General features: G+C 42.2%; 1 protein-coding gene across 1 annotated transcript in view; it reads left to right on the forward strand.

The window, feature by feature from the left end:
* Nucleotides 1–9,799: 9,799 nt before the first annotated feature.
* Nucleotides 9,800–17,690, forward strand: part of LOC124145440 (solute carrier family 28 member 3-like) — a 31,359-nt gene continuing 23,468 nt past the window's right edge. The window contains exons 1-3 of the mRNA XM_048391787.1: nt 9,800–9,925; nt 13,579–14,024; nt 15,091–15,235. Coding sequence (XP_048247744.1) covers nt 9,872–9,925; nt 13,579–14,024; nt 15,091–15,235 — 645 coding nt within the window. The 5' untranslated portion in view covers nt 9,800–9,871. The remainder of the gene's footprint in view (nt 9,926–13,578; nt 14,025–15,090; nt 15,236–17,690) is intronic.

Below are 17,690 nucleotides of genomic sequence, written 5' to 3' on the forward strand. Positions count from 1 at the left end.
CTTAATGTGGGAGGAGAGCCCGAAGTGATGCAGGTCTCAGACGTTTACCACTTCCGTTAAACCCACGAGCACGATAATATATATAAAAGTCCGATTCTGAGTCGAACTTTCTAAGATGGGTGTATGGTTGCATGTAAGCAGGACATATAATTATTCCGAATAAAACTTGATAGGGGTTATTTGATTGTTTGGCTTTTATTATTGCAAGCGTTTCAGTTTTTGACATTGAGAGAGCATGCGGTTGGCCCGACTGGACAGGCTTCCTATCAGCGTCACATCCCTGTGCTACTGCAGTGATTGCGCCCAGGAGACCGGTCTCAATCTGACAAGGGATATGATTGCGTTTTCGTTCACGAATCATGATCCTGCCATGGTAAGAGTGATATTACAATACTTACAACCATTAATCCGTCTGATGAACCACCTTCAACAAGGTGGAACTTTACCAAGGCCAATCGGTCTTTATTCCAAACTCTATGTACTGAAAAACTAAAACCTGACAGTTTCAAGAATGTTCCTGGCCCTATACAACTTTTTCAGATATTTTAAATGCTGTTGGATACGAAAGCATTCCTAAGTCCTCTGCAAACCCTCATATAGGTAACTCATGGTTTGATAATGATTGTAAACAAGTTAGCAAAACTAGGAAGAAAGCCGAGAAATATTTCCGACGACATCCAACTGCCCACAACTTGAATAACATTTAATTCACAGCACCAAAGCAAGACGTGCTTTTAAACGAAATAAACGTCAATCCTGGAGAAACTGTGTATACAAAATCAATTTCCGCACACCCATGTCCTAGGTTTGGAACATGATTCAAAAGATTAAGGGCAAAGGATCAAAATCTGGAGATCACCATCTCAAAAATGGTAATTCACTTTTAGCTACTAAATCTGAAATCTGAAACACTTTGGCAAACCATTCCTCATAATCCTCAATTTCAGAGGTTTCAAAACAGCAGGAAAGAAAAAAGTCCATTTTAACTCTGATAATGGTGAGGACGATAACGAAATATTTCCACTGCCTGGATATCTGTGGCTTCAGAGAGGTTTCGTTTTGTGAAATGTTGATGTTTGGTTAAAAGGATTTGCATTCAAGAAAAACATCAAATCTCAGCAGCTGACGGAAACAGCAAATCATCCCTGTCAGGCTCCCAGCCGAGGTTCCATAGCCATCACACTCAGTTTCACGAAGCTAAAACCCCCTAACTAAACGCAAGGACTTTACAAAAAGAAAACCCTGAAAACATGAATAACTTACATTCTTCACTAGTTCCAAACAAAAGTTGCAAAGTACATGACAATGTTACAAAAAGAAGTGCTCAAATAACCCTCCAATAATACTCTTAAAAAAACCGAAAAAAACCGCAAAGGCAGATTTGTGTGAGGCAGGAAAATACATTTATACAAGGAACCGTACAAGGTATTAAGCCAAAATGTTGTGGAGAGAATACTTGGTGATTGTAGTCATCTCAGTTATGGGTACATTGGAAAAGTCGAAGGCAAAGGTCAGCTACCATCAATAACGCGTATGTCCCCCGTTGGAATCGATAGCGGCCTGACATCACCTGCCAATGGAAGAGACGAGTATGCGAATGCGGACATGGGGTAGGAGAATTTCGTTGATGAATCGTTGAGCCGTAAGATTGCCCTGGATATGGACGAAATCTGTCCTGCCATGATGATAGCCATGAGATAGCCGCCCACATCTTAACGCCACCCCTACCAAACCTGTACGCTTCCTGTACGTAGTTTCCGGGGTAACGGTCACCCCGACGTCTGTACACCCGTGTTCTTCAATCCCTTCGACGGAGGAGAAATCTTGATTCGTCACTGAACCAGACATCTCTCCATCGCAGTTGAGGTCATAACATGTGTTGACGACACCAATGCAGTCGTTGTCGACGATGCTGTCGACTCAATATGACGCGTCGAACAGGACGTCTTGCTCGTAGACCTGATGCTCTTAAACGCTTTCTTACTGTCTGGTCGGAGATTCTGCGCAGTCCGGATGCGGTTGAGGTGGCTGTGGTCGTCCTTTCCGTAGGTGGCGCAGTCGGATGTAGCGATCTTGGGCTCGGGCGTTTACTCTTGGTCGATCACGTGTTGACCCATGCTGTTGAAACCGATCCCATAGCCCTGTGATGGTGCTTGGCGCTACATTGGAAAAACTGGCTACAGCTAATCAGGATTCCCCTGCCTGGAAAGGCTGTTTTCCGTATCTTTTTTTGAAAAGTATATAAATGTAAAGCGGAATGAGGCAGTACTGTTCGTAGTAGTTTGATGTGTAGTAGTTGTCAGTGGCAACAACTCATGGAAGCGCTGAGGGGTGTCTGGTGCCTGCCATGCTGCCGTGCTGCCGTGCTGCCGAGTACATTAGAGTTACAGTGTGTGTGCATAATTACCAATACCTTTTGTTAATTAATATAATGTAATACATTTATAATTTTGAAAATATCTAATCTTTAGACAATATCCCATCCTCCAACCCACTCTCAGAATATCAAATGGTCGGTCCCTACTCATTTGTATTCATATTTCATTTGACGTAACGAAAGCACAAAATGCAAATCATGACAAGAACGCCTCTCGTACGTTTTTGTCAAAGGAACCATTCATGTTTATAACCAGGTATGTTGATGAGAGACAAGAGGTCACTACCAGGGTATGTTGATGAGAGACCAGAGGTCACTACCAGGGAATGTTGATGAGAGACCAGAGGTCACTACCAGATATGTTGATGAGAGACCAGAGGTCACTACCAGGGTATGTTGATGAGAGACCAGAGTTAACTACCAGGGTATGTTGATGAGAGACCAGAGGTCACTACCAGGGTATGTTGATGAGAGACCAGAGGTCACTACAAGGGTATGTTGATGAGAGACCAGAGGTCACTACCAGGGTATGTTGATGAGAGACGAGAGGTCACTACCAGGGTATGTTGATGAGAGACCAGAGGTCACTACCAGGGTATGTTGATGAGAGACCAGAGGTCACTACGTGGGTATGTCGATGACGCACCATCGATCACTACCAGGGTATGTTGATGAGAGACCAGAGGTCACTACCAGGATATGTTGATGAGACACCAGAGGTCACTAACAGGGTATGTTGATGAAACACCAGAGGTCACTACCAGGGTATGTTGATGAGAGACCAGAGGTCACTACCAGGGTATGTTGATGAGAGACGAGAGGTCAGTACCAGGGTATGTTGATGAGAGACCAGAGATCACTACCAGGGTATGTTGATGAGAGACCAGAGGTCACTACGTGGGTATGTTGATGAGAGACCAGAGGTCACTACAAGGGTATGTTGATGAGAGACCAGAGGTCACTACCAGGGTATGTTGATGAGAGACGAGAGGTCACTACCAGGGTATGTTGATGACACATAAGAGGTCACTACCAGATATGTTGATGAGAGACCAGAGGTCACTACCAGTGTATGTCGATGACGCACCATCGATCACTACCAGGGTATGTTGATGAGAGACCAGAGGTCAGTACCAGGGTATGTTGATGAGAGACCAGAGATCACTGCCAGGGTATGTTGATGAGAGACCAGAGGTCACTACCAGGGTATGTTGATGAGAGACCAGAGGTCACTACAAGGGTATGTTGATGAGAGACCAGAGGTCACTACCAGGGTATGTTGATGAGAGACGAGAGGTCACTACCAGGGTATGTTGATGACACATAAGAGGTCACTACCAGATATGTTGATGAGAGACCAGAGGTCACTACCAGGGTATGTTGATGAGAGACCAGAGGTCACTACCAGTGTATGTCGATGACGCACCATCGATCACTACCAGGGTATGTTGATGAGAGACCAGAGGTCACTACAAGGGTATGTTGATGAGAGACCAGAGGTCACTACCAGATATGTTGATGAGAGACCAGAGGTCACTACCAGGGTATGTTGATGAGAGACCAGAGTTCACTACCAGGGTATGTTGATGAGAGACCAGAGGTCACTACAAGGGTATGCTGATGAGAGACCAGAGGTCACTACCAGATATGTTGATGAGAGACCAGAGGTCACTATCAGGGTATGTTGATGAGAGACCAGAGGTCACTACCAGGGTATGTTGATGAGAGACCAGAGGTCACTACCAGTGTATGTCGATGACGCACCATCGATCACTACCAGGGTATGTTGATGAGAGACCAGAGGTCACTACGTGGGTATGTTGATGAGAGACGAGAGGTCACTACCAGATATGTTGATGAGAGACCAGAGGTCACTACCAGGGTATGCTGATGGGAGACCAGAGTTCACTACCAGGGTATGTTGATGAGAGACCAGAGGTCACTACCAGGGTATGTTGATGAGAGACCAGAGGTCACTACAAGGGTATGTTGATAAGAGACCAGAGGTCACTACCAGGGTATGTTGATGAGAGACCAGAGGTCACTACCAGGGTATGTTGATGACACATAAGAGGTCACTACCAGGGTATGTTGATGAGAGACCAGAGGTCACTACCAGGTTATGTTGATGAGGCACCATCGATCACTACCAGGGTATATTGATGACACATAAGAGGTCACTACCAGGGTGTGTTGATGAGAGACCAGAGGTCACTACCAGGGTATGTTGATGAGACACTGGAGATCACTACCTGGATATGTTGATGAGACTCCGGAGATCACTACCTGGATATGTTGATGAGACACCAGAGGTCACTACCAGGGTATGTTGATGAGACACCGGAGATCACTACCAGATAAATTGATGAGACACCAGTGATCACTATCAGGATATGTTGATGAGACACCAGAGATCACTACCAGGATATGTTGATGAGACACCAGAGATCACTACCAGGATATGTTGATGAGAGACCAGAGGTCACTACCAGGGTATGTTGATGAGAGACGAGAGATCACTACCAGGGTATGTTGATGAGACACCAGAGGTCACAACCAGGGTATGTTGATGAGAGACCAGAGGTCACTACCAGGGTATGTTGATGAGACACCGGAGATCACTACCAGCGTGACCCGTGAAGAACCGGTTGAGAATAAGTCTTCAACAACCCATGCTTGCCGTAAAAAATCGACTATTCGTAAAAGGCGACTAACGGGATCGGGTGGTCAGGCTCGCTTACTTGGTTGATGAATGTCATTGATACCAATTTCGTGGATCAATGCTCATGATGTCAGTCACTGGATATAGCTGAGTGCGGCGTTAAACAACAAACCAACCAACAACCAGGGTAGTTTTTAGGAGATACCGTTGTTCATTACCAGGTATCTTGATGAGACACCGGTGATCACTACCAGGTATATTGATGGGACATCAGAGATCACTTCCAGGTATATTGAAGAGACACCATCGATCATTACCAGATATGTTGATGAGACACCGGAGATCACTACCAGGATATGTTGATGAGACACCGGAGATCACTACCAGGGTATGTTGATGAGACACCAGAGGTCACTACCAGGATATGTTGATGAGACACCAGAGGTCACTACCAGGATATGTTGATGAGACACCGGAGATCGCTACCAGGATATGATGATGAGACACCAGAGATGACTACCAGGATATGTTGATGAGAAACCGGAGATCACTACCAGGGTATGTTGATGAGACACCAGAGGTCACTACCAGGATATGTTGATGAGACACCGGAGATCGCTACCAGGATATGATGATGAGACACAAGAGATGACTACCAGGATATGTTGATTAGACACCGGAGATGACTACCAGGATATGTTGATTAGACACCAGAGGTCACTACCAGGATATGTTGATGAGACACCGGAGATCGCTACCAGGATATGTTGATGAGACACCAGAGATCACTATCAGGATATGTTGATGAGACACCAGAGATCACTACCAGGATATGTTGATTAGACACCGGAGATGACTACCAGGATATGTTGATTAGACACCGGAGATCACTTCCAGGTATATTGAAGAGACACCATCGATCATTACCAGGTAAGTTGATGAGACACCAGAGATCACTACCAGGATATGATGATGAGACACCAGAGATCACTACCAGGGTATGTTGATGAGACGACGGAGGTCACTACCAGGGTATGTTGATGAGACACCAGAGATCACTACCAGGACATGTTGATGAGACACCGGAGATCACTACCAGGGTATGTTGATGAGACACCAGAGGTCACTACCAGGATATGTTGATGAGACACCAGAGGTCACTACCAGGATATGTTGATGAGACACCGGAGATCGCTACCAGGATATGATGATTAGACACCGGAGATCACTACCAGGATATGTTGATGAGACACCAGAGATCAGTACCAGGGTATGTTGATGAGACATCAAAGAACATTACCAGTTATTTTGATAAAACACCAGAGGTCAGTACCAGGGTATGTAGATGAGACACTGGAGATCACTACCTGGATATGTTGATGAGACTCCGGAGATCACTACCTGGATATGTTGATGAGACACCAGAGGTCACTACCAGGGTATGTTGATGAGACACCGGAGATCACTACCAGATAAACTGATGAGACACCAGTGATCACTATCAGGATATGTTAATGAGACACCAGAGATCACTACCAGGATATGTAGATGAGACACTGGAGATCACTACCTGGATATGTTGATGAGACTCCGGAGATCACTACCTGGATATGTTGATGAGACACCAGAGGTCACTACCAGGGTATGTTGATGAGACACCAGAGATCACTACCAGATAAATTGATGAGACACCAGTGATCACTATCAGGATATGTTAATGAGACACCAGAGATCACTACCAGGATATGTTGATGAGACACCAGATATCACTATCAGGATATGTTGATGAGACACCAGAGATCACTATCAGGATATGTTGATTAGACACCGGAGATGACTACCTGGATATGTTGATTAGACACCGGAGATCACTTCCAGGTATATTGAAGAGACACCATCGATCATTACTAGGTATGTTGATGGGACACCAGAGATCATTACCAGTTAATTGATGAGACACCATCGATTAGTCACAGGGTATGTTGAGAAGATACCGTAGATCATTACCATGGTGGAAAGAAATTCTTGAGCGTATCTACCCGAGATGTTTCGGTTGATGGCACGGACATCTAAGCAGGTTTTTGTAGTCGAGCATAACAGATTCAACCAAGCATCACGCGAGGTCGACGTCACCCCTCAATACCTACCTGTCATAAAGAGAAACTCACTGAAATAGGTTCTTTTATGTTCACCATATCAAATGTATTCAGGTATGTTTTCATGTCTTCATATGTAGTGAAATGCCATCATGAAAAAAGCCCTATCTTTTGTGATCCATGCGCATTTTACTTGGTGCAGAAGAACTTAATTCAATTACCGTCAGTGAAGTAAGGTTGAAGTCTGTGCTTGCATCACGAGTTTTCATTTTTTTAATTTAATATATTTAAATACATGACATTGTGTGTTTTCTCAGATATCACGTTCTGATAAAAAAAACGATTGAGAGTGCATGCTTCATTGCCGTTGTTTTTTATTCAGTTTTTACTTTGTATGAATACTTTCCATAATTAATATTACTTTCTCAAGAAAGAATAACAAACAAACAACCAAGGCATTCGACTTATGGTATCATTATTTACCGGAACAGCTTCGATTAAGATGAATCCTTTTGAATATTCTGCTCACAATGCGGGTCAGCTCTTATGTAACGTGATCCTATGTGTCATGACATCATATTTTTATAGAGTGGCGCCATGTCGAAAAAAGGAAACTAGACTTGGTTTAATTTGATCTAGACTTGCCAAGGCTTTTACTATGTATACTGTGGAACGTGTATGCAGCGGATCACGTTCCACAGTCATGGCGCAGGTCTACAGCAGCTCAAGCGGTTTGCGGGTGGTCAGGCTCAACAATCGTATCGTGACGGCAACGGGTCGTCGCCAGTTGATCACATTCCTCCATGATATGGCTAGAATATTGCTCATTGTAGCGTAAAGCAACCAACAAACACAACTAAGTACCTTTGAAACCATCTTGTCTGGTGTGGAAAGTTGTAGGTCTGTAACTTGATTAGGACCATATAATGATCTTTTCTCAAAAAAACCAAAGGAGTCCGACGACACAGTGTCTTGTGTGTCATGGTCATTCTATTCAAAGATACCTTTCCTTAGTCACACACGTACATTGACCTGTATATCATGGATGTCTGAACACAAGTATAGCTCACGAACACATCTTGGGAATTATATTCCTAAGTTTACGTTTTTACGCCCTTTTATGTGCGCGGAGCCGCTGATCGTAGTTCAAGATTTGCTCCGAATATAATTCTTATTTTTTCAGCAAGTCTTTTCGTAAAGAGTTATGCATTGACCCTACTTACTGCATGTTGTTATACAAAGACTGGTCAAAAAGTTCTGAGCCTAACAATCAATAACAATAATTGAGAATGTGTTTGTAAATGTATGTTTCAACATAATCCTCTGCCTTTCAATGCACTTCTCAAATCTATAGTGAAGCTTCCAGTCAGGAAGTGTTCTGAAGTCACCCTGAAAAACCCATTCACGGCAGCTTTAAGGTCATCGTTGCCGATGTCCATAGCGCTTTCCATGAAGGTGTTCTGTCAGTTTAGGAAACTGATGGAAATCACTGGCGAGTATGGTGGGTGAGGAAGCTCTTCGAACTAACACTGTCGCACAGCAGCCTTTGCACTGAGGTGTCAAAGAGACATTGTCGTGAAGTAGTAGAACTCCAGCAGTAAACAATCCTCTCCACATTTCTTTGATAGAATCTATCAGGCGATGAAGTAAATCAGCATAGTTGGCACCGGTAATCGTGTTTAGACTTTCTAAGTCATAAATCAGTGACACTTTTTGCATCCCAGAATAAAGTGGGCAAAACTTCCTTCACTGATCTTGAAGACTTGAATTCCTAAAGTGTCGGAGAAGCGGAATGGTGCCATTTCATGGATTGACGTTTTGAGTCATAGTAGTAGAACCATGTTTCATTACCCGTTATTAATCTCTTTTTGAATTTGACGAAATACTCCTCAATTACCTCCTAATGTTCTCTGGCAATTTCAGTTCATTTTCCCTTAAGATCGGAATTTAGAAAATTTGGCACCCAACGAGCAAATATCTTATTCATCTGTAAATGTACATGAATAACAGTTTCAATGGATCCATAGCTTAGACCTGTGTCTCAAGTTCAGCAATGGTAATACATCAGACAGTATAAGTTTTTTCTATCTCCTTGATTGAATCTTCACTTATGGAAGTTGAAGGACTTCCAGACCTAGGGTTATCATCAAGACTTTTTGTCCCAGCCTTAAACATAGCTGACAAACGTTTAACAGTGGAATAGCTGGGGTACTTATCCCCATACACTGCTGACACGCGGTCATGAATTTTTTGGGGGGTACTTTTCTCTAAAGTAATAAACTTTATGACTGCTCAGTACTCGTTCTTTTCCATTCTGTGTCGATTTTGACCCCTTTCACGTTCAACTGGCGGTCCCTATTATACAGACGGCCTCAACAGACAAAATACACTTGTAGTGAACTACCTAAACAATGTACTATATTGACTAGTTCACTTTGTCATGGCCCATAGTTGAAAGTTAGTCAGGCTTGGAACTTTTTGACCAGCCCTCGTATGCAATATTCCAACTATATGACGATGGCCAGCAAATACCCAAGATTGGACAAGACAAACCAGTGTATGCTATTATAGATATAGAATACTGTAACACTCATCGGTGTAAAAACGGATAGAATGAAGGTTCATCTCACGAACGTACGAAAACAAGCGCCAAAACGTAACCAGTGAGTTCATACTTACATAAAACCACTGACCCAGTGAAGCACACCATCCCAGAGAGACTGATAACACGTAAATATGTCCTCCGACAAGGAGTACGAATTTCGTGAAGAAAACACAGACAAATACCAAGTAAGTTGCCGAAGAAACCAAATGCTTATTTTGCAATATTATTCATAAAATAGAGAGACATGTATTGTAAACACAGAGTGGCTGATCTTTCACTGGGGACTTGTTGACTTACACTTTTTTTATGAGTGGATTTATCTGTGGATATTGACCACTATATTGAAAGTTTAGTTTTTTTTGTCGAATCATCTGTTAATCTATTTAGTGGAAGTCAGGTGAAATGGTGTTGAACGTCGCGTTCAAGATTATTGCACTTACATAGCGACGTGCATGTACCTGTGTGTATATATGTGTGTGTGTGGCTACTTGTACTTGTCCGGACTAATGCCGATCATAAGTGATACCCCACAGAGATACCATGCCGCAGTTTAACATAAATACATCACTCACAGTATACTGACTCTTAGCCGACCAGTCCTTGTTTCAGCCCCTTAATACCGAGCGCCTGGCAGGGTAACAAAAAGTACTTTTTTTAAACATCCTTTGGCATGTCGCGGGTGCTCTATTCACTAAACCACGGAGGCGGTCTCAATTGAGTGTACATCTTGAATGAATGAATTGAGTAATTCATGTTATGATGATACCTTTGCAATACAACTAAAATGATTATAATAGTTATTGTAATAACTGTTTTGTTATGAGGACGAAAAGAAGAGGGGACGTTTGAGGTCACTTAGATTGAGTGACTTTATTGGGTTTAACGCTGTTCACATAGGATGCCATGACTACTTGAATACATCATCTTCTCTAAAGTTTCTCATCAAATAATTATTGATGACTCCATATGCTTTCCTGACATCGACAGAGGGCAGAATCCACCTTCATTTGCTGTTATTTATATGCAATAAATTCGATAATCATGTTGCCATGCCGAATATATTCACCTTTTTAGTTCCAAGTGGGATTTTCGTAAAAGGGGAATGCATACAAAAGACCCACAAAAGTCCCAAATAATCTTAGAAATCTGTGATCTCAGCTACATTTGCCACCAAGATGACCGATGTAAGCTGGGGTAATTCCCAACTACTACCTCAGAAAACACGATAATGTTGGTACTTGAACCAACCTGATAAAATGCCGTTCAAGAGAGAGTAACCTCGTTAACAAGAAAAAAACAACAACTCGAAGTTGCTTAATGTTGAAATATTGACATTTCTCTTCTTAAACAAACTGTGAAGCCTGTCGAACACGAAGAGCACATAAACGTCTACAAGTCAACGATACCGTTAATCTGGGCTAATACGCCCACACTTGTGTCGTTCACGTAGCTGTTATATAACACCACCTGGAGGTATTCGACACAACCTGGAGGTATTCGACACAACCCGGGGGTATTTGTGGCTCAGTTCTAACATTTGACCTTATATATTTTCTCTAAATGTAATGGCATACCCAATTTCTGATCTGACTACAGAAAAGTAAAATCGTTCATCCTTCAATTTAGTTTGTGCGATGGGATCTGGCGGTACATGATGTGCCGTGAAATAATCCACTGATGCTTGGGGCATAATGTGGATGGGGGTAAAAGCCGACATGCTCCGAGTGTCTTCGTGCACTTAAACCACCGCGGGGGCGGGGGCACGGGTGGCCCTGTCGTCTTAGGCGCCACGATTCGCTGTGCTACAGACCCTTGAAGATTCCGGGGTAGAATAGGTCCTCAGCAACCCATGCTTGCCGTAAAAGGTGACTATGCTTGTCGTAAAAGGCGACTAACGGGATCGGGTGGTCAGACTCGCTGACTTGGTTGATACATGTCATCGATCCCAATTGCGTGGATCGATGCTCATGATATCAATCACTGGATTGTCTGGTCCAGACTCGATTATTTACAGACCGCCGTCATATAGCTGGAATATTGCTGAGTGCGGCGTTAAACAACAATCCAACCAACCAACCAACGCTGTGCTACAGTTGCGTCCCTGGGGCACACCAGAAACCTATGATTGTGGTTACGAATCCCGGTTCGCTCCGATTATGTTTCTAGGTTTGTCAGCACCATACCCGAGCTCGTTGGTTTCACCGAAGTGGTAAACGTCTGAGACCTGCATCACTTCGGGCTTTCCTCCCACATTAAGCTGACACGCCGTGATATAACTGGAATACTTTTAAAAGCGGCGTTAAACCCAGCTCACTCACTCACTCACTCACTTAAACCTCCGTGGTGTAATGGTTGGACAGACTGCCCGTAGAGAGGAAGGTAATTGATTCAATCAACTGGCCGCGTCATACCACACCTCGCTAAAAATTGTATCGCAGTCGGGTAGGAATACGAAGGGCATAAATCCAAACAAATGCACCCCCACACACATGCACTCATGCACGACTTTATGTAAGTGAAATAATCGTGAACGCGACGACCCCATTTTACCGCTCCTCATTCCCAGTACAGCATTCCAACGACAGTTATGAATTTACTTTCACTTTGTGTGTGTTTAATGAAGTGTGAACCTCGGAGCTTCCTTATGTTGGAAAATATATACTTTTAGGAATCAATGGTCCACGACAGGGTACTTTAGGTGTTTAGTCTTTTGTGTACTTCAATGTTATCATTTTCAGATGCCATGGTCATGTTTCTTACCAAATCATCCTGTCTGTGAAACTCGTCAGCAACAATGTGAACTTAGTGTAGGCAAGACTATGTACCTTACCATCAGAACAAATAATTTAAGCAAGACTCTTTACTGGAAAGAAATAAAAATAAATATCGGACGCCCTAATATAAAATGACATGATATGTGTGAAGGACTCGTCAGCACATATGTGACCTTAGTGTAGGCAAGACTCTTTACTTTCCCATCTAAACAAATAATTTAAGCAAGACTCTTTACTGGAAAGAAATAAAAATAAATATCGGACGCCCTAATAAAAAATGACATGATATGTGTGAAGGACTCGTCAGCAACAATGTGAACTTAGTGTAGGCAAGACTCTTTACCTTACCATCCGAACAAATAATTTAAGCAAGACTCTTTACTGGAAAGAAATAAAAATAAATATCGGACGCCCTAATATAAAATGACATGATATGTGTGAAGGACTCGTCAGCAAAAATGTGAACTTAGTGTAGGCAAGACTCTTTACTTTCCATCCGAACAAATAATTTAAGCAAGACTCTTTACTGGAAAGAAATAAAAATAAATATCGGACGCCCTAATATAAAATGACATGATATGTGTGAAGGACTCGTCAGCAACAATGTGAACTTAGTGTAGGCAAGACTCTGTACCTTACCATCCGAACAAATAATTTAAGCAAGACTCTTTACTGGAAATAAATAAAAATAAATATCGGACGCCCTAATATAAAATGACATGATATGTGTGAAGGACTCGTCAGCAAATATGTGACCTTAGTGTAGGCAAGACTCTTTACTTTCCCATCTAAACAAATAATTTAAGCAAGACTCTTTACTGGATAGAAATAACAATAGATTTTGGCCGCCCTGATATTAAATGATATGATATGTTTAAAGGACAATGAGGGAAAATATTAGTGTAAATTCCAAGGCTCAATAACAGTATCTAACACGTATAAGATCGGGGACCATAAGAAACTCCGAAACTGGTTCTATGTTAGCTGCTGAAACATTGCACACTGAATCAAAATATTAGCTCAATAACATACTCTGTACCCCTGAAACATATGTTTCATTGCAGGACAGCGAAAAGGGCAAATTTGTTGAAACAACGCTGTCTACATCCCTGACTAACGTCAACAATAACGTCATCCATGACATCAACAATGACGTCATCAATGACGTCAACGACGACGAAGACTATAGAGAATATTATCTAGAATGCGGAGGAGTGATACGTCGGAGCAGGGTGTCCCTATGGGCTGGGATAGTAAGGAACAAAACGCTGCTGAAAGCTATACTATATGCGGTATTATTGACGGCATACCTCGTCTATTTCGGCTTCAGCATGTACCATTCCTTCGGCGACGAAGGATCAGTGAGGTTGCTGTTAGCATCAATATTCGTTCTTCTCGTCATCGTTAAGGTGAACTTCTGGACACGGATACGTGAGTGTCTCAATGTGGTCCCCTCGAAACAACGCAAGGGCCTTCAGGCGTACCCTCGCTTGGCACGAGGAATAAGATGGTAAGATTTTAACCTTCTGTACACAGGGCTTGAACAGGGGGACAAGATAGAAAGTTTCAAACCTTTTATACATAAGGCATGGCAACAGGAATATGCTTTTCACCTTTTGTACATAGAGCTTGGCGAGATGAATACGATGGTAAGCTTCTCACATTTCGTACATTGGGTGTGACAATATGACGAAAAACGTAAGCTTCTGGCATTCTGTACATAGAGTGTGGCGAGTGGAATGGTATGGTAAGCTTGTCACATTCTGTACATAGGGCTTGGCGAGAGGAATACAATGGTAAGCTTGTCACATTCTGTACATAGGGCTTGGCGAGAGAAAACGACGGCAAGCTTGTCACATTCTGTACATAGGGCTTGGCGAGAGGAATACGACGGCAAGCTTGTCACATTCTGTACATAGGGCTTGGCGAGAGGAATACAATGGTAAGCTTGTCCCATTCTGTACATAGGACTTGGCGAGAGGAATACGATGGTAAGCTTGTCACATTCTGTACATAGGGTTTGGCGAGCGGAATACAATGGTAAGCTTGTCACATTCTGTACATAGGGCTTGGCGAGAGAATACAATGGTAAGCTTGTCACATTCTGTACATAGGGTTTGGCGAGAGGAATACAATGGTAAGCTTGTCACATTCTGTACATAGAGCTTGGCGAGAGGAATACAATAGTAAGCTTCTCACATCGGAATCACGCAGATCGGAGAGTTATAGATACATCTGAACATCGTAATGTCGAACTCTAATGTAAATATATTCTCAGTTGTGTCGAACTGAATGAGCACGTCACGTCTTATTGGTGTTGCGAAGAAGTCAACATTTCATTTCTTTATGTGTCGAACACTTGGAAGAGTCGAACGCTTTCTCAGGTGCCTTCCAGTTCGATCCAAAAGTGCTCAACTATATATTATTCTTTGTTCAATACATGTTTATTGCTTTATGTTTGTTGGGCATATGTTAATTCATTGAATGCCACGAGCCTTTTGTGTATTTATGTTCGTACGAAACATAACATGTTCTGTATATTTGTCATCACTTGCTCTTTCTCTCCTTTTCTCAAGGTCACTGTATGTTGCCATGGTGATATTTGTAGTCACCTACTTGGGGATAAATGCCGCCAATTCCGGTTCACACAACCTAATTCCCCTCGGCGGTCTCACCTTCTTCATCATTGTCGGCTTCTTGATGTCCAAACATCCAGATAGAGTAAGTATTTTGCTGTCCCATCCTCGATTATCCAGGGTATTATATTCTAGCTTGATAAATACCCTTGGCCCAGTTCCACAAACGTTATTGTATCTCACATACGTAGTTAAAGGTACGGATACTTTGTACCATCGATCCGAGAATGACATCACTGTATTTATATTGGTCAGAACTCTGTAGTTGGTCAGAATCTCAGGCTAAACATTTACTGTTTTCCATTTAGAAATTACTTATATAAGCCTATTCCTTATATACAATTTTTTAAGACCTTTGATGCAAAAGTTGTCCCCATTTTCCTGTTTGTTGTTGAAATGTGGGGTATAGATATATCAACGAAATTGAAGCTGTACACACTCTTGCTTGAAAACATTTTACCAATCAGTCCGTTTACCGAAACGTACGTAGTTAGAGGGGAATGAAGTAGATACTATTTCCTTCCTCTCGCCAAGCCATATGTACATAGCCTGAAAAACGGGAACATATGGTACAAGTCAAAATAGGGAATCGCGTCGTACATCTAATGTGTCAAATTTGGAAGACCATGTTAAACCATTGCTTTTATGTAGGAAAGGTGTTAGGTACTATACTTTATCATGGGCCTATATCCCACATCGGTACTAAACATAGAAATACAAATACAAGAAAAACTTGGAATGAGATATTGTATACATCAGCATGGACGAAAAATGGCGAGAATCTGCACGAGAAATATGTATTCACATAATAAATTAAGATAGATGATGATCATCATCATCATCATCATCGTCGTCGTCGTCGTTGTCGTCATGGTCTTTACCATCATCATGGTACTTGTTGTTTCCGTGGCAGAAGCTCGGCGTTATGGGGATGAGATGAAACAAGGACTGGTCGGCTCGGAGTCAGTGTCTAAATATAACTGGAATACTGTTAAGGGCGGCGTTAAAACCCAACTCACTCACTAAACAAAACAGCATTGGTCCGGACTAGTTCAAGCACACACGCGCCCACACACAGACACAGAATAACTGTTATAATCTTGACGGCCATGTTAAGCCTGATTTAACCTCATCTCACCTCACCCGATATATATTATTGTGTTAATGTCGATTTCGAAACCATTAGTGGCAGGAAAGGGCCGTTCCACCTCATCTGCTCACAAAGGAGACACTGAATATTAAGTGAACCATACCTTCATAGTGATTTCAACATGGGAAGGTTGTAAGGGAAGATCAAATTTAAGTTTGCAATCGATAATTGGGTTGAAGTTTAAATTTAGAGACGTTGGAAAATACAAACAATGTTTATTCCCCAGTAGGCTCCAATCTCCGATGACAGGTGGCCTTTCTAATGTTCAGTACGCAATAAAAACACTGTGTTCTTAGAGTGTCACTGAAATCCTATGCACGACGTACTGTAGAGCGGATTGTAGTTAAATTATATCATGACGGATCAGCTGAGTACAGTACGTTTTTGTCAGAAAAACACTCAGATATTGGTATGTATTTATTTCGGGCTATTTTGCCGAATTCGATATCATTTGTCCAGAGAGTGATGATCCACCTCATATTGCCATAATATGACTGAATATTAAGAAAGTATGATCTCATAGGAATATCTTTTCCCGAAAACAACAGGTTGTCAAAACAATCTTTTTAATGTTCAATTCGACAGGTGACGAGTACGTTGGATTAACACCCCACCGTGAATAGTAGTATTACATCAGGGAGGGTCAGCTGAATGTGGGACATAATTAGCAGATTAACTCTGCATTTGAACGACTACACATAAACATAATTGTTTCAAACGTAATATTACAGTGAAAGTCTTAAACAACAAATTTCATTTTATTAACATGGATAGAAATGACCCTAAAACGGAACCTTGTGGTACCCCAGGCAGGGCTCATATTAGTTACACTTTACATCCATTTAACTCATAAATCACGTCTGAGGAAACCCGAGATTGTCTTCACGCATTTCATTCATTGAATCTGGGCCGTGACCAGAGAACGCTTTCTCCTATTGGCTACCCCTCGACGAATCATTGTGTACATTGCACTCGTGTGCACTCGTGTCCTCCAATGAACCTGTGGCATGTATGGTCCTGTTGTCTAAGGCGCCGCAATGCACTGTTCAGAGTCGCGCACCTTGTGCACGACAGAAACCTACGATTTTTGGTTCGAATCCCGGTTCGCCCCGATAGTGTTTCTAGGTTTGTCAGCACAATACCAGTGTTCGCGTGTTTCAAGTGAGAACTAAAAATTGAAAAATACTTAACTCGTATGAGATTCAGTAGCTATAGAGACATCAATCAAAAGCAATGCATCGTCTATCATTCATCATCATTATCTATCTGATGACCTACATACTTTAAATCTAAATAACAGACCTCAGATAATCCTCCTCACAATACAAGTTGATCAGTATCTTAATACTCATGTATAGCCCCCCGATTTAATCGATCCTCCTTATCTGCA

Source organism: Haliotis rufescens, unplaced genomic scaffold (assembly GCF_023055435.1).
Source record: "Haliotis rufescens isolate VD_foot unplaced genomic scaffold, xgHalRufe1.0.p SCAF_10, whole genome shotgun sequence".
NCBI classification, from domain to species: domain Eukaryota; kingdom Metazoa; phylum Mollusca; class Gastropoda; order Lepetellida; family Haliotidae; genus Haliotis; species Haliotis rufescens.